The sequence below is a fragment of the Furipterus horrens genome, unplaced genomic scaffold (genome assembly GCF_987537825.1).
Source record: "Furipterus horrens unplaced genomic scaffold, mFurHor1.1.pri manual_scaffold_11, whole genome shotgun sequence".
Lineage (NCBI taxonomy): Eukaryota > Metazoa > Chordata > Mammalia > Chiroptera > Furipteridae > Furipterus > Furipterus horrens.
Genome location: NW_028327181.1, coordinates 64,518,621 through 64,536,152, shown reverse-complemented (window position 1 = coordinate 64,536,152; position 17,532 = coordinate 64,518,621). Strand labels below are relative to the sequence as shown.

At 45.4% G+C, this 17,532-nt stretch overlaps 1 protein-coding gene across 3 annotated transcripts in view; it reads left to right on the top strand.

Annotated features, from left to right (window-relative positions):
* AP2B1 (adaptor related protein complex 2 subunit beta 1) overlaps nt 1-10,525 on the top strand; it is a 111,493-nt gene extending 100,968 nt beyond the window's left edge. For all 3 annotated transcript variants that reach the window (XM_090292826.1, XM_090292827.1, XM_090292825.1), the window contains 2 exons: nt 5,491-5,645; nt 10,060-10,525. In XM_090292826.1, coding sequence (XP_090148952.1) covers nt 5,491-5,645; nt 10,060-10,134 — 230 coding nt within the window. In that variant the 3' untranslated portion in view covers nt 10,135-10,525. The remainder of the gene's footprint in view (nt 1-5,490; nt 5,646-10,059) is intronic.
* Nucleotides 10,526-17,532: the final 7,007 nt, after the last annotated feature.

Below are 17,532 nucleotides of genomic sequence, written 5' to 3'. Positions count from 1 at the left end.
CATCTCATATAACAGTGGTTTGGATCTGATGAACTCCTTCAGTTTTACTTTGTCCTGGAAGCACTTTCTCTGCCCTTCTATTCTGAATGACAGCTTCACTGGATAGAATAATCATGGCTGTAGGTTTTTGCTTTTCATTACTTTGAATATTTTTTGCCAGTCCCTTCTTGCCTGCAGAGTTTCTTTTGAGAAATCAGCTGATAGTCTTATCCGGACCCCTTTGTATGTAATTCTCTTCTTCTCTCTTGCTGCTTTTGAGATTCTCTCCTTATCCTTAATTTTTGACATTTTGATTATAACGTGTCTTGGTGTGGTTCTCCCTGGGTCTAGCTTTTTTGGAATTCTCTGTGCTTCCTGGGCCTGTAAGTCTGTTTCCTTCCCCAGGTTAGGGAAGTTCTGTTTCATTATTTTTTCACATAATTTTTCAATTTCTAGTTCTTCTTCTTCACCTTCTGGCACCCTATGATTTGGATGTTGGCCTGCTTATAGCTGTCCCAGAGGTTTCTCAGCCTCTCCTCATTTTCCTCACTTTTCGTTTCCTCTTTCTGCACCGGTTGACTGTTTGTTTCTTCCCTGTGTTCTGATGTGTTGATTTGACCCCTAGTTTTCTTTCCTTCACCACTAGTTTTGTATGTGTTTTCATTCATTTCAGCAGGACTAGCCTTCATTCCTTCCCTGTCTTGTTTAAGATCTGCTGTTAGGTCTGTAAGCATTTTTATAACCAAAGCTCTGAACTGAGCCTCAGAAAGATTTCCTATCTGCTGAGTCATTAGATTAGATATTTGCTGTCCGGTCAGCTGCATCACCGGGATCTCTATCATGATCTGTGCCATCCTGACAGTTTTGTGTTTACCTCTGCTTCCTGGGTGGGGCTGTCACACCTCCTGTGCTATAGGGGGTGGAGCCTCGTGCACTTTTCACAACCAGGTGACCCTTCTCACCACGCTGTGGCGCTTTGTGTGGGGGCGGGGGTCCAAGATGGATTCCTGCCATTCACTCTCCGCTGAGAGACCGGAAGCCTCCTCCTCTGTCCCCACACCCTCCGGGCCTCACTGTCCGAGGCAATGGGGGTCTGCCTTCCCGGGCGTTGGAATCGTAAGCTGACGGGTCTGGTCTGCAGTCGGGGGTGCTCCCCAGACGCTTCTCGCCTCCCCTTAAAGATAGGTGTCTGTGTTTACCGCTGTCCCACTGCCGTTGCTGTTGCCACCGCCAGCACAGCTTGACCCCTCTGCCCTGGCTTCGCCCCTCCTACCCATCCAGATGAACTTCCATGCAGCTTGATTTTCTGGAACTTCTGGTTATTTCTGGTTTTGCGGTAGTTGTATTCCTTCTTAGTTATGGAAGGAGACGGAGCGTGTCAGTGTAGGCCTCCATCCTGGCCAGAAGTCTCCCTCATCTTTTCTTATAGGGCTTCTCCTGAGCCCTTGCACAGGTGTTTGAGGAGATAAGTCATCTATAATTTCTGTTGTAATAACTAATTCATTAATTTCCATCAGGAATACCATATATATGCCTTCTTTCCAACATACTCTTGTTCTGGGTTTCTCACCATGGCTGGTTATGTATTCATTAAACAAAACTAGAGTTTCTACTGTGTTTAAAAAAAAAAAAAAACAACAACTTCAAATGGAACTTTTTGTGCTGTATTCTAGGTAGATGACAGTTATCAGTCCCCCTCTCTGAGGTTCCCTGGTCAGTTACTGCAGATCTCATTTTATGGTTGTGGGAGGTTGGACGGCTTTCCACAGTGATGCTGTGCTTCCAGGAGCGGTCAGGTCCACAGTGGCTGCTGATGGTGAGAGCCGGCATGGGTCCTGTCACAAGAAGCAGCCTCTGTACCCAGCTTGGAGAAAAAACAGGCCCTTCCTTATAGTTACCCTTGTGGTAGTTGGTCCTGTGGCAACGTTTCATATATTATGCTTCTGAGAACACTTATTCTTTTTTATAAAAGGGTTCTGTGAAAAATACGGTGCGTGATGTGCCTCTCTTAGAAGCTGCAGTTGCATGTCAGCACACTAAAAGTCGCGAAGTCCTACATCGAGGAAACCTGTTTAGATCAGTGTTGACTGGAATTTAAAATTACAAAGTGCTTATTGTTGACATCTTTTGAAACACAAGTGTTCCTTGAACACAGTCTGGAGAACATTAACCTATGAGACCCAGTGAAAGGCCAGACTAATTAGAAAGATTGTTAGGTTTCTGACATCCTGTATGAAAGGGACAAGCTTTTCTTTTATTAAAAAAAAGAAAGTAGCAGCAGCAGCAGCAGTCCAGATAACTGAGGGCTTTAGTCCGACTGCCAAAGTAATAGAAAAGTTCCCCCTGCTTCCAGATTGGAATTGTGAACCCTATTGCACCTTGATGTACATTTGTGATCTTGCCAAAGAAGTATCTGGCCTTTCTCCCAATGGGGATACATTCTCTGATGTAGCCTAGAACAGTTTTTCAGAGCAAATTCCATTTTGATCAGTTCTACCATGGCTTCATGCCAGTTTCTCCTTGCCTTGGGTGCTCCAGATACCAAAGAATGGGTTTTTCAATGATACACAGCTCTGTCGCAGCACTGCACATGGAGTGGCGGGTAAAACATCTCTCTGTCCTCCAGGAGCCCCAGGCCATCATTTTCGCTGCTAATCTTGCAAGACCACTTTCTGCAACTAATTCTTTTCCTCTGCCTTTACCCCAGGGTCCGGTGTGCCCTGGTCTTTACATTTCCTTCCATTCTTGACGGCTCTATTAACATGGACATTTCCAAGTTTAGTGCCTTCTGATTCAACACCCTGTGTCTAGCTGAGAGCTAAAAATACCATCCTTTCCAGCTGATCTGCCCTAATCACAATAGCACCAACACTTTAAATAGCTTTTCTGTGCCAGAGTAGACATTTGACAGATGGCCGTAACACTCTGAGGGCAATTGGAAGTTACAGGCTTAAAGGACTTACCAGCCTAGCATTTGAGCTTTTACTTTTGCTCTCCCATTTCTTTCTAAAGAAGAAACTGTCTTCCCAAGCCTTAATAGTTAATCCTGTCTTAATAGAAAAGTGTATGTATATGATGGGGGTGCTTGGGGTGCTTCTGGCCTCTCACATAGGTGGTAAACCTTGGGATGTCTGTAAGAGTCTGGGCCTTGCTGTAGGTATGTCTAGAACACGTTTGTGCCTCTGCAACAGGTTGCCCGTCAGTAAAGGCTCCTACTGTGAGTTTTCCACTTCCTCAGAAATAGGCAAGAACCTTGAAAGTTAGGAATGCCTTTTCAACTTAAAGCAGGCGCCTATGTGTTAAAGACAATCCTGTCAAAAGATGTTAGCCAGGTGATAGAAGGAGTCTTGACTATGGGTGGCAAACACACAATACAATATATAGTTGATGTATTAGAGAATCATACGCCTGAAACCTGTATAATTTTATTAACCAGTATCACCCTGATAAATTCAATAAAAAAAGAAAAAAAGGTATTAGCCAAGCTGCAGCTGGCCACATTGCCTAATAACCCAGTCTAGGCTACAAGAGCCCTTTATTCTGAGAACCAAGGTGACAACCAGAACTGCCTGATCCTTTAGAAGGTGAGTAAAAAGCCTATTGAGGTCTCCTTCAACAGTATTGCATATAACTAATAACTACCATAAGCTATACCTTTTATCTCCTCAAAGAGAACCAGTTCTTGAATTGTAACTATATAATATCGTCGGCGGCGGCAGCTGTCCGTCTCGAGAGACGATGGTGTAGCTTCTTAAGAGTCTATCTGCACCGCCGAGAATGGCTGTGCAGTCCGACTCGGGAGTGACTCGGTATCTGTCTCCTCCCGTGTTGAATCGACATCTTGCGATGACGCTGGGGTGTCCTCTCCAGTGAAGCTGAAGCTACAGAGCCTGGGCAGGGTAATATGGAGGGTCTGCTGTTGCCCATGCAGCAGACCCCCCCTCTCTTCGCAGCTGAAGGGTCCAAGGGAAAGACGGAGTCAATACAGCTTGGCTTCAGGTGCGCCGCAGGAGTTGCCGGTGTTGACTACAACGTCAAACCGCCTTAGGGACTCCGGCTCCGGATTTTCTGTCGGGGTTTACTCCCTTAGCCTTTCCCCTGAAGAGGTATGCCGCAAGGCAGCGGAGGTTTTTTGGAGTCAGAGTTTTCCTTCTCTGATGTGCCCTGACTGGAAGATTGAACCAGCGACACTTAGCTCGCAGGCCAACGCTCAATCCACTGAGCCAAACCAGCCAGGGTATCTAACTATATAATATACTCTGCATATTATTAGTGCAAATCTTCTTTGGAATTAAAGGAGGGAAAGTTAGGTGATAACTAAGTATAGTGCATATGTTTAATAAATGGACTTTAGTGCCTCTTCCCCTGAACTTTCACTGGTTCGGACATAGGTGAAAGGTGCCAGGACGAGAACTACCTCCAAAATCTAAGTGGATGGTTTTTAATGCCTATGGTGCTACTTATATATTGGCATCTCCGACTCCTGAGTCAGAGGCTTATCCACAGGTACTGATGGCAGGTATCCATTGTATCCCAGGTACTGTGGGAAGCAGAATGGTGAAAACTGGTCCTCTGTTCTCAGAGAGCTTACTGCCTCGGCAAGCAGAAAGACTGTCCATCACGGCAACCTTTTCCTAGAGAGTACAGTAGAATATGACAGGTGTTTACGTGGAACGAATTTAGTTCCTGCAGTTGGCAAGAGTAATGTGAATTCTCATCAGAAATGAGCATGCTAAACTATCAACAAAGAAACAGTGTTCATCATCTCAAAGCTTTTCTTTGATGCTGCAACATCTCTCATTAGCAGTAAGAAAACAAGAAGAGAGAAATGACCTTTAATTCTAGAATGTCATATTCTTCAATGCTGTAGTTATAAGGACGGCCCCAAACACCAACCTGTCCTTAACCTGGGTTGGTGACTGGGGGCCTCCACTATAACCAGCATCAGCCACTGGGGTTGTAGGGCCTTGTAGTAATCATCTTTGTGCAGTTTTAGTCTTTCATGATTTAATTTGAACACATGGTATTCCATACAGGCTTTAGAAATCATTTGCTTGCTTTAAAAAAGAAATCTTAAATGTCCAAGTTAATAAATTTGACTCGCAGGATTTCTGCAACTCTGCGTTGTTTTCTGATCCTGGCAGCAGTGCTGTGGATGTGCTCGGCAGTCTGCATGTCCTTGTGGCACACCCACACACCCATTTCTGTCTTTGTCCTCTTGAGGGCGTTTTTAACCTGTCTGCCACCCAGTTAAGATAACCACCTCCTTTGATATATCATAATCTGCTCAGGTATTAAACTAATGCTTAGCCGCACCTTATTCTGTTTTCTGTCACAGAATGTGATAGGCAGGCACTTCAAGAGACCCTTGCTCACCCTTTGCTCTTGTGGGAGAAGGGCTTCCTGAAATGTGTGTGCTGAGTGGTACTTGTCAGGATGTCAGCACATGTGGCAGTTAGGATGACAGAGAAGAGTAAGCATTTGTTTGATATTTTGAATCTGTGTTTCTAGACACTGTTTCCAGCAAGTTGCAAAACAACAACGTTTATACGATTGCCAAGAGAAATGTGGAAGGGCAGGACATGCTGTACCAATCTCTGAAGCTCACCAATGGCATTTGGATCTTGGCTGAGCTACGTATCCAGCCAGGAAACCCCAATTACACGGTAAGGCTTTTCTCAGAATGGGTGAGATGGGTTCGAGGAGGGAGGTAAGAAGCCTTTCCTTTTTTCTTAGCACTCTGGAAAGACCTGGAAGCTGTTCTTCAGACCCCAGATGTCCGAAACAAGAAGTCAGTATAGAAGTCCTCAGTTGCCTCTTTGGACAATCTCTGCAGTTTCTGCCCCGTCCAATCGGCATGGTGCCTCTGGCTGCAAGGAGGGTCTCAGACTCCCCCTAGAATATAGAGTTGCTCACAAAACTTGGCAACTTTATCAGTATCAGTTAATACTTATCTAGCCTATCTGTGCGTGTGGTACTAAAACAAGCTGCTTAGAGGGTTGTTTACATGGCTCATTTGAAGAAGGCCTTCTTTCCTGCTATTGGAGTTCGTGTCTTAACGATATCAGAGTCATGAACACCCGAGCCTGCCTTTGGCATTATCTGTCCTGAAATGCTTGTCGTGAAAGGTAAGGCAAAAGACTTGGAACACATTTTTGGCTTCCTGTAAGGGAGCTTTAGTTTGGAAAATTTCCTTCAGTGCTACAATGGACTAAAATTTAAATTCTGGCAATATTTTTAAGACAGGAGCAAATTGCCTTGTTAGGCAACAAAGAATTATACCCTAGGCACTTGGCATCTGTTTGCTGTTGTCAGATGTGATCTCCCATGTGACAAAATGCTTGTCATCTGCATTTTGTAAAGTGAAAGAAAAACCACTTGGGGAAAATATCTTATTCTTTTGTCATGTTTGAGGCTTTTGTGGGCTGTTTGGAAGGAGGGGACAGGAAAGTGACAGATATAAGATTCAATATTGAGTAACTCAGAAGAAGCTCAGTAGTCAGTAGATGAAGGAAGCTTTTTAGCCATTTAGCTGATAAAAGTCTGTGATCCCGTTCCTTAATTTTAACAGCCAAGTCTGTTTTTATTAGCATACATCAATGTAATGGTACCACCCAGAACTGGAAATCCTTGGTGTGTTCTGTCCCTTGAAGTCATCTGGATGAGCATGTATGTTTGTGAGCTGGGACACTTCAGGCTTCCCCATAAAGTGTACACTCCCCCCACCCAGCTCCCCCCCCACCAGTCCATGTGTTTTTGTTTTGTTTTTATCCATCCTTTTATTGTATACAGTCTTCCATCTCAGGTTAAAGAAGCATGGTTATCCCTAGTTTGCAGATAAAGAAACCAAGGTTAAGAATGATTAGTGACTTGTTCAAGGTCATATAATTTGTTGGTAGGTAGACTGTGCTTAGGATTCAGGTATCACTTGACATTTCCTACTGTGTTCTTTCTCTATTCATTATAAGGATAATGAGAATTTTGAGAAAAATCTCTTTGTGTCACTGTCCTAAACACAGTTTGTTAGTTTTTTTTTGTTGTTGTTGTTTTTTAAGGTTTAAGTTCATTTGAAATCATTTGACTTGCAAAAAGTTTTTTTAATGGTACATAGCATTCCCCTGTGTCTTCCACCCAGTTTTCCCATTGATGACATCCTACATACCCGTTGTACATTTTCAAACAGGAAATTGACATTGAGAAAATAATATTAACAAATTAGATTTGTTAATATTAGATTTCACCAGTCTTTATATTACTTTGTTGTTGTTGTTGAGCGCACTATACTAGGTATAGTATTTGCATACATGCATGGAACAGTTCATCTGTTCACTTTCCTCCCCAATGTATTTTTAAAATTTTTATTGTGAGATAACTGTAGATTCACATTGGCAATGTAAGAAACATTCCCATGGGATCCTTCTGTTTATACCCACAGCCACCTCCCCTCCTCTCCTGAATTTGCTTATATTTCCTTGCCCCTTTTCCCGTTTTCTATCCATCTGAAGACTAGGTTCTTACTGCCCACAAAACCATCTAAATTTTTCATTACAGTCTTGACACAGGCCTAATCCATTCCCCTAAATAGTGTTCCAGACTTCAAAATCACTCAGATCCATTTCCTTCCCTTCATCACCCTGAACGCCTGTTGTACTATTGATCTGATCTCAGCGAGGTGTTAAGGAGGAAAGAAGCCTGACTGAGCCCACATGAGTGCATGAGGACCGGGGTCCCTCAGTCTCTTAAGAGAGACTGAATTACTTAACCGCACCCCAGTCCTCACTGTATTTCATTAAGAAGGATGTTTAGCCCTGGCTGGGTTGCTCAGTTGGTTGGAGCATCATTCTGTACACCAAAGGAGAAAGATTTCCCTCCTCTTACCTTCTCCCCCCTCCACAGAGCAACTGAAATTCTCAGGGCCCAAGTCTGGTCAGTTTATGACTCCTCTCTCCTCGCCCCACAACTATTTCAACCTTGGCAGCCTGGGCTTTCGCTGAAGAAGGCAGCATTTCCTTACTAGTCGTGAACCATAAAAGTGAACCTCCAACTGGTAGAACTTAAGTGTTGTTACAAAAATGTGTGAAAGTATTAGACAGTATTTTGGAAGAGAGGAACTTCCTCCCTCTTTAGTCTGGGAGTTAGCTCCTTTAGGCTGTGCTTACTCTTTTTAGCTTCCTCTCCTCCTCCTTTTCTGAACCCACATATTGTCCCAGGAGGGGCTGTGGGGGAGGTGGTACAGAAAACTGCCTCTGCAGGGAGTTTGGAAGTTAAGGGAATGCCTGTAAAGCTACACAGTAGGGGGCTGTTTTCTGTACATATTTAAATGAGTTGGTATTGTTTATATTTATCAGAATTGTCTTCTTGATTAATAATGTTAGAATGCCTTAGAGAATGAATGTGAAAGCTGTATATAAATAGAGCCTCTTTTGATGTTCTCTTTGTCTTAAATTTCACTTAAAAATGTTTTTTTGTTTGTTTCTTCCTAAGTTTTATTCAAGAACTCATACAAAATGGGCCAGATAAATGAGTTTTAATCCTCATATTCCTCCTCTTCTTCATCCTGGTTAATCTGGAAGTAACACAATTTATAATTCTCTTTGCTCTTGGCAGCTATGCACAACCAATCATGTAGATTATTCTTCAACTATTTTTTGGTGAGATATTTCAAATACCTTTTGGAGAAAGGCACCTCGGAAATCAGTGATCTTGGCGCCCTTTTCCTTTAGGTGTGTCTCTGCTTTCCTTCTCCTGAGCTCCAAGGGCCCTCCTATTGCCGCTCTAACTTGTGTTCTGAGCCCACGCAGCCCAGCTGCCTCACTTACTCTTGTCTACCTCTGTGACTTCCTAAGGAAACTTTCTCTTTGATTTGGAAAAAAATTACAGTGATCTTGCTCTTGCTTCTTTCAATGGATATAACTCCTCCACCGGGATGCCCAGCTTTTTCATTCACTTTGATTCTCTCCTGAAGAAACTGCTCAAAATTGGCAGCACCCACGATTCCATCTTCTACAGGGTAGTTGCAGTCAAGGGTAAACTTCAGAACCTGCTGCTTTTTTCTCCTCCACTGTAAGGTTTTCCACAGGCACCGTGGCAGCAGTGGTGGCAGAAAATCACCCTAAGTTTTGAGAATGTGAGTTTTTTCTTTCTTTCAAAATTTCAGTATCATCTTCACATTTTTTGCAAAAAAATATTCTCACCTTTTATACTGGATTAACTCATCCTGAGTCTCTAAAAAGTGAACAAAGAGGCAAAATGAGCTAGAATCTCATGGTGTGATAAATTATTAAAGACAGCTTTTGTTGATCTACCCTAATAGATAAGGGCAATGGTGTCAGCAATAAAAAAAGTAAATATGAAATTTTCTGGTTCCAAATGCAATTTGCATGCTTTCACTCTTGTATTATTAATATTTTGCCTAATCTAATACAGTTGAGTCCAAATCTGGGTTTAAATTTTGTGCTTGTTGAATAATGAAGTGAATAATCTCAGTGTTGAACATTGGAATCCTTTTAATATTTTAATTTTAATTTGATAATTGTTAGACTGGAAGAAGAGGTGGTGGTAGAGATGTAGAGTGGTCTCAGAAGTATCTGACTTGCCCTCTGAAAGAGAGAGTAAATAAAAGATTCAGCTAGTACATCCTCCTGTATTGGGGCTGAAATAACTCTCCTTGTCAGACTAAGAAACAGAGGCAGACAGGTGAAATGGCCGCCAGCAATTTAAGGGTTTAGCCCTTCCCTTTTCATTTGGGAATAATCCCTATGACTTAGCAAGGCATTGGAGCAGCTCTCCCCCTGCAGTCAGAGACTATGCTGTTTTTAGTGGGAAATATTTTCCTAACCTCATAGACACACGTAGCATGTAGGTGGAAACACAGTGTAACTTGATGTTGATTAAACGAAATTTTAAAACCCACAGCACCCACTATCAGGATCTCTTTGTTTGACTCTGTTCGAATACTCAGTGATAGAAGCTTTTCTCTCACTGTATCAGAAAGAGGTTTTCTTAAACCAAGTATTTGGCTACCTTTCATGTTAATGCCAACCCCCATGCTCATATTCCTTCTCCTTTTCTTCCCAACAGCTGTCACTGAAGTGCAGAGCTCCCGAAGTCTCTCAGTACATCTATCAGGTCTACGACAGCATTTTGAAAAACTAAGAGACTGGTCCGGTGCTGTCCAGCCACCCTGTGATTGGTGCAAGCCAAGAACTCTTAACTGGAAGAAATTGTATTGCTGTGTAGAATCTGAACCCAAATACACTGAGGCCACCCACCAAGGTAGTGACTAGTGTAACCTGTGCTAAATTAGGGCACAACCTGTTGGATAGTTTTAGCTTCCTGTGAACGTTTGTTAACCACCGCTTCAATCACTTCCCACCTCTTGCCACCCGCTGCTGCTGTCTGTCCTTACTCGTGGGCTTCTCCATACTGTGCCAGTGGCTGGCGTTTTTGAGTGTAGTTTAATATTTTGTAATTGAGACTCATTTCAAAAGCAGAAAAAGACAAAAAAAAAATATTAAAGCAAGGAAAAGTGTCACTGAAACATAAACTGCACTTTATTTTATATTTTTGTACATATGAGAAATTGAGGGAACAGTGTAATCATTACTAGAAAGTGTTAAAACAGCTGACCATCGTTAACTGCACAGCCCTGGAGGAAGACACACAGTTACTCGCCCCCCCGTTAGGTTTTTTGTTTTTGTTTTTATCTGTGGCAACCTTCTCCCTAGTCATTTGGATTTTCACTTTATTTTTTCTCTCCCCAAACTTTTTCTTTTTTTCCTGGTTAATCCCCCGCCGCCCTGTATTGTCACGTGATTTGATTGCTCAGTTGGGAATGGTGGTCTTCCTTGAATGCGGTTTTGGGTGCAGCAATAGGAGCTGTCGGTACAAGGCTGAAAGAAATTAGAACTTAACTACATTCCTTTCCCCTGCTCTGACCCATTTATAACACTATTAAGGATTTTGAATAGAGATGGGGAACAGAAACCAAAATGCCTTTCCCCCAGCCCCCTGCCCTATATTTAGTTTAATTCTCAGGTCCAATTCAGATCTAAAAATCATACTTTCATTAGAGTTGAAACGGACTTTAAGTAATAACTTACCCAACCCTGTTTTTCTAAAAAGGAAACCAGTAAAAGGCAAAAAGGGTATCATGCCTGAGGCCAGTTGGTTGTTTAGTAGCAGAGCTGGGGGAGTGAGTTTCCTAAGCTGCCACCAGTGTTTCACTACAGAAGTGTCTCATTAATTTTTTCCCCTCAATGCCTTTCTCTTGCCTTTCCTGTGCCTGCTGCTTTATGGCTTTCCTCATACTCCACACCGATTTTGGCACTTCATTTATTGGCATCAGGTGGCAGCAGAGTATCTTCTCAGTCCCTTGAAGGTAAATCCAGATGCCAGAATGCAGGAGTAGCTAATGTTTCGCATACGGCCCTGGAGCCATAGTTCTTGAGGCCACCAGGGTGGGCACAGAGACGAAATGAGCTTAGAGAGGTCTCACAGATTCCGTTCACCACTGCCGCTGTCTGAGCTGCTCTTGACCCATGTTATTTAAGCTCCAAAGCAGTTGAGATCATCTCAGAAAGTCAAGGAGTTCTTGTCGTTTCTCAAAAGATAGGGAGGTGTGAAATCCCCTCACCTGAACATATTGAATGTGATTTGTCAACGAAAGCTTCATGCCCCAAATACCACCCTGTTTAGCGGTGCTCACCGCTTCATCTGTGGGCACTTGTTGCATTGCTGGGCGCCCAGTATTCAGGATCCATGACCAAGACTGCTTCCCAGCTGCCCTTACTCAAATCATAGATACTTCCGGGTCCAAAGGCCTCAACTACAAGTGAATCCCAGAGGAGTAACCGTAGAAAACAAGCAGAAACTGCCCCCTAGTCCTGCCATGTCTGAAATCACCCCGATTTATGCCATTTGCAAAGCTTGGAGGAGTGGGTCCTCCAAAGCAGTTTCTTAAACCTTGAGAATCTCCAAGAGAAAAATTACTGGGGTGAGGGGAAGGAACTATGTCCTGCGCTCACCACCCCTCAGGCCCCAGGAGAACAGAAAGTAACACAGGATTGTGTGTGGGAAGTGGGTAGGCCGGTGGTGTGGGCGGTGGAGAAACAGGTTGATGAAGTTTCCTGGTTGGGAAATCATTCTTAGAGTCAGCTGGATACAAGCAGTGGAGGTTCTCCCTACAAACGCAGTGTTCTCATCTTAAATCAAACTATCGTTGGCAAAAGGAGTGTGTCAGGGTGAGCAGACAGAAAACAAGTTTGTACCAGGATATGTCCCTTCGCCCCTGGAACTAGGCTTCTCTCAGCCTCCCCAGCAGTGATGGGTAACAGCTGCTGTTCTCAGCGGACCTGGCGGAGCTAATGGAGCTAATGCAGGAACCCTTCGCTCCTTGGGGAGGCTGCCTCCCCTCCCCACATTCCCAGCACTTAGGGAGGGCTGCTTCTCCACAGAAAAGGACCTCTCTCCTGAGGAGACAGAACCCGTTGCCTCCACCACAGCTTCCCTTTGGGCCCATTCAAGCTTGGCCGAATTGGGGAAACGGAATGGAGATTGCTCTGAGTTCCCCTCTCCTCTGCCTCAGTATGTCTTTGTCACGTCAGCTGGTGTCATACAAAGGGCAAGGGAAGCACACACACACCCAGAACTCTTGCTGGTCAGAGATTCCCTGAGTGTCCTCGCCCGAGCCTGTTCCGTGTGTCTGTGTTGTGAAGCTTGGGACTCTGGAGAGCAATGGGGAGGGGGAAGGTAATTGTTACCCTAAGAATTCTTATCATTCTTTTCCTGTTGGGATCTGTTCTTGGGGAGGGTGGGGGTTGGGGGAAGCTTGACCTTGTGTCCTCCTCAATAAACTCTTCATTTACACAAAATGAAGTTTGTGGTATATGTACTTTGTTCTCAGAACTGACACTGGGACAAAAAGCAGCCAGCCAAGGGACGGACAGGGCGTTGGTAAGCACACTGTTAGAACTTTTCTTTTGGCTGCCCTGCCCTCCCAGGGATTTAGCCAGATGAAATTAAGATTGGCCTGAGGAACAGTCCCGAGGCTCCCTTGAACCAGGCCAGCCCCATACCACCATCACCGCCTCAGGCGGGGTGTGCTCAGGGGAAGCTGCTGTCTCCCCTGGCAGATGGCCCCATTGGCAGACGGAGCACAGCAGACTCCTCGGTTTCCTATTACTCAGGGCGTTTCACTAATCCCTCCATTTATAAAAGGCTTTCAGACCTGGACTCAGGGCCTGCATGTTCCCAAGTGAGTGGAATTAATGCTGCTTGAAAGGAAGCTTCCCAAGGAGTTCACGTCACCTGCATTTGTATCGCTGGGGGCATGTGACCTAGGCATCATCAAGATAGAGGCCCCACTCTGCGTTCTTATGAGTGACGGCCTCTGAAATCTCCCACAGACTGGAGTAAAGAGGCCGAGGAATCCAATACCAAGATGCCCTGAGCCTCTCCACCAATCCAGTTAGTGTCTGTAAGCACAGTGCTCAGCACTCATGTGCTCAGAACAAGAATTGTTTTCATTACTTGGATCCAGACATCATGAACGAACTGCCTTTGGCAGCTAGGAGCCTTTTGGATGTCTGTTGCTGGGCAGCACTTAGCCCCAACCATAATAGCAATAACTTTGAGGAGTGGGGTCGGGGCAGTCTTTTGAGGTTCTGGGTCAAAGATATGAAGCGGGATGGGCCTTACTGAGATCTAATTGGGTTCACCAGCTAAGCCTGTCAGCTGGAGCCAAGAGTATCCTTAGGGCAGAGGCTCTTGACTCCTGGGTGCACATTAATGTATCACCTGAGAGCTTTCATAACAGGCTAATGATTGTGTTGAGCCAGGTTGATCTGCATTTTACAAGACTCCCCCAAGTGTTTTTAATGTGCAGTAGGGGTTGAGAATCACTGCCGGATGGAATCTCTCTACTTCCTCTTCTATAGCGATGCTCATGGTTTTATGGCAGTTGAAGGCGGTAAATGCACTTGTATGCTTATGATACTTGACCATCCCATGTATTGGGCATTACCTTTAATTTTTTAAATCCTCACCCAAGGATTAGTTTACTGATCTTAAAGAGAGACAAAGGGAGAGAGAAATATGGATGAGAGAAAACCTCATTGGTTGCCTTCCTTACGAGCTCCAACCAGGGATTGAACCCACAACTTTTGGTGTGCGGGGACAACCACCAACTGAGCCACCCAGCCAGAGCATGGGCATTATCTTCATTTTCCATGAAAGATACAGCATGTCTTCAGACTCCATGTCCTTTCCTTACCACTACACTACAGCTTCCCCTTCATTCCATTGAAGGTTCCCTTATAGGCCCTCCCCTCGGCTCTCAGCCACCAGGCCGATGGCCAGCCTTGCTAAGCCCCAAGACAGCAGTATGTTCAGTCTCCAAAAGCTGGGCACACTTGCTCCAGACTTCACCTGAGACTTCATGATCCTTCCCTGTCCCCACAGTGGCAGCTATGAAATACGGAGAGTTCAGGTACTCTTTCCTGAGGCCAGAAAACAGCTGAGGACTCCTGTGTTTGAGCCTTTCTACTCCCACCTCCTGCATTGATGCTTTTCCTGGTTTTGCTGGGACCCAGATTTCTTTTCCCTGCCACCCCCAGCTCCAGGAGGCAAGAGCCTGTTTATTTTAATACCTGGTGTGGCACTTGGGAAAGATCACACCTCCCCCGTTGTTACCCATTTCCATCTCTTGGACACTAATCCTAGAATCCCAGTCAGCCCCCATACGTGCTATAAGAAACAAGGATGTTTCTTGAAGCTTTCAAAGTTGCCACCTCAGTTTCTCAGCTTTTACCCCACTGGTCAGATGATGCCAACAAGGGCAAAGCCAATTCAGAGGCTGGTGAGACCCAGATGGACTTAATTTCCGTAAGTATCCTTTCCAGACAAGATTGCCCCAATACTCTGGGACTGAGGGAATTCCACTCACCCCCTGCCCCCACTACATAGGTGAGGGAGGATGATGTTCAAATCCAGCCTCTGGCTTTCCCTCCTGTGTTTCTTCCACTCCACTTACGGTCAGAGGCTCCAGGATATGACTGAACAGCCTCTGGAAGCCAGTGGGATCCTCGGATATGATAGAACAAGCAAGGCAGGCAGGTTCAGGTTTTTGTCTTTCCTGTCCCACTCTGTGTCTGGGTCTCAGATGCTTGAGGTAGACACACACAGATCTGCTCCCATGGAGCTGAGCTTGCATCTCAGCTGTCTGGTGTCCTCAGCTGAACCAGAGCTACTTGAGGCTTAATTAAGGTCAGACAGACCCGGGGACAGTGCCTGTCAAACTCTCACAAGGTAATCCTAATGACAGAGGAGAATGAACAGGCCCCTGACATACATTCTTAGCCCAGAGTGAAATTCAGCAAACCAAAATGCCTTAACGGAATCTTAAATTAAGGCAAATTTTGCATTTTATGTTAATACTATGGTTGTTTTTGTTTTTTTTTAATATAAGAATAATGCTTCAAATGACCGACCTACCTACCACTGGAGGCCAGTATGAAGCTCCACAGTTAACCTGTGGCTCTGTGTTCCCCTAGTATAAGTCAAGAAGCTTTGGAGAAGCCTGGGTCCAAGGTATGAGCGTGAGCATTGCACAATTTCTTATTTGTAGTCCACTTGGTCTGAAATAGAACCAGAATGGAGGGTCATGGTCCCAGGGGACTAGGCATAAAGCTTAGGATCCTCAGGACAGTAAGGATTAAAGATTTTCAAATACACTAGAGGAATAGATAGTGCCCTGGATAATTTAATGACGTTAGGAGGCTCTCGGTGACCATTGCGGTCCCATTGGGGCCAGTAAATCTACCCTCTCTGCCCCACGCCCCCCCCCCCACACAAACGGTACTCCAGGAGGAAGCTGTATCCTTTTCTGCCCTGTATTCGCTTTTAGCTGCTGCCCTGACCTCTCTCCTCATACCTTCACCATACCGTCTTGGGAGCCTACCCAGAATAAATGGAAACATTCCATTCCCGAAGTAGTGTTCAAGCTCACCTATGAGTGGCCACGGGGCTCTAAAGGAGAAAACTTCTGACATGTCAGGCACTGTGTTAAGGACTTGGCACAAGGTAGCTCATTTTTGTCGTCGGAATTACGCCTCCCATTTTACAAATAAGTTCATTGGAGTTTGGAGCGTTCCAGTTACTTGCCTTCAGTCCATAGCAAGTGGTAAGGCCAGATTTTAAATCCAGATCTGTCTGATTCTGAACCCTGGCTCATAACCACTATGCTTTCTATGCTTTCTGTCGACAGGAGAGAAGAGGGAGCAATGGGGAAGTTGCCTGAAATTCAGAGCCCAGAGGGAGGGAAAACATTGGGTTCCATGAGGAAACGGTGGCCTGCAAGTAGTAGAGTCTAGAAAGTCGTAGTGCGGGTTGCTGGATCCCGGAAGTAAAACGTCTTTCAGAGCTCCCCACCCTCCCCCAGTCCTCCAGGCATCTAAACGACAACTGTGACCAGGTTGCTGCCCTGCTTCAAAACCTTTCGATGCCTTCCCATCAGCAGAGGCTCGATCCCAACTCCGTACCTGGCAATCAGGTCCTTTGTGACTTCACCTCAACCAGCTTCTTACCTCCCCCGACTCACCACGCTTCCTGCCCGCCCCCCACCCCACCCCCAGGTGCAGGTCTGGTTCCAGGCTCACTTTCAAGCCTCTGTAGTGTCTGTCACCTACAAGCCCTCCTCCTCCACAACGTCGCCCACCCTGCCACCACAAGTCACCATTTCTTTCAAGCCTCCTTCCCTGAAAGTGGCCTCCACTGACCCTTCTAATCAGTTGGTCCACCCCCTCTACCTTCCCGCAGAACCTTGACTTGGCACACAGCACGTATCAGCGCTGCGGGTCTGCTGGTCACCCTGATGGACTGGGAGCACCATTCCAAGCTCATTAGGGGTTGCCCAGCTAGGGGCTCCCCATCTTTGTACTCCATATCTTGCACTTCAATAAGACAAGTTACTCAGCCCCTCTCAGCCTCCGCTGTCTCTTCCGTAAAACGGGAGAAAGAGGTTCGACCTCACAGAATTGAGGATACAGGCAAAGCTCAGCATGTTGCATAGAATTGAGGATACAGGCAAAGCTCCCCATGTTGTCTGGCGCAGAGTAGATGCTCATAAAATATTAGCTATTGATAATGAATGAGGCTGATAACGATTGTTTTAGAATAAATACATCGGTGATTCTCTCCTCAATCCCTGGCATCTCCCAGTCTGGAGAGGAGAGGGTAGTAGAGTTTTGGGCGGTGCGCAGGAGGTCATCAGCTTTGCTCTGAGCCAGCCTGGTCTGCAGTGAAGCATAGGGCGTGAGTTAGGACCTCTCTGGTCTCTTCCTCCCACTGCTCCTGATTAGAGATAAAAATATCGCAGGAAGAGTCGGGAGGGGGTGAAGGTCGCGTCTGGGGATTAAAGAAGAATTCGTCTAGGGTCGCCCAAGTGAATGTGTCAGGCTCAGGGACCCAGCGGAATGCCAGTCAGCGCCCCCCCCTCCTCGGCCCTGCCCCGCCCCATCCCGCGCTCCCCCCTCCTGCCTCCTTCCAGCGCTTGCG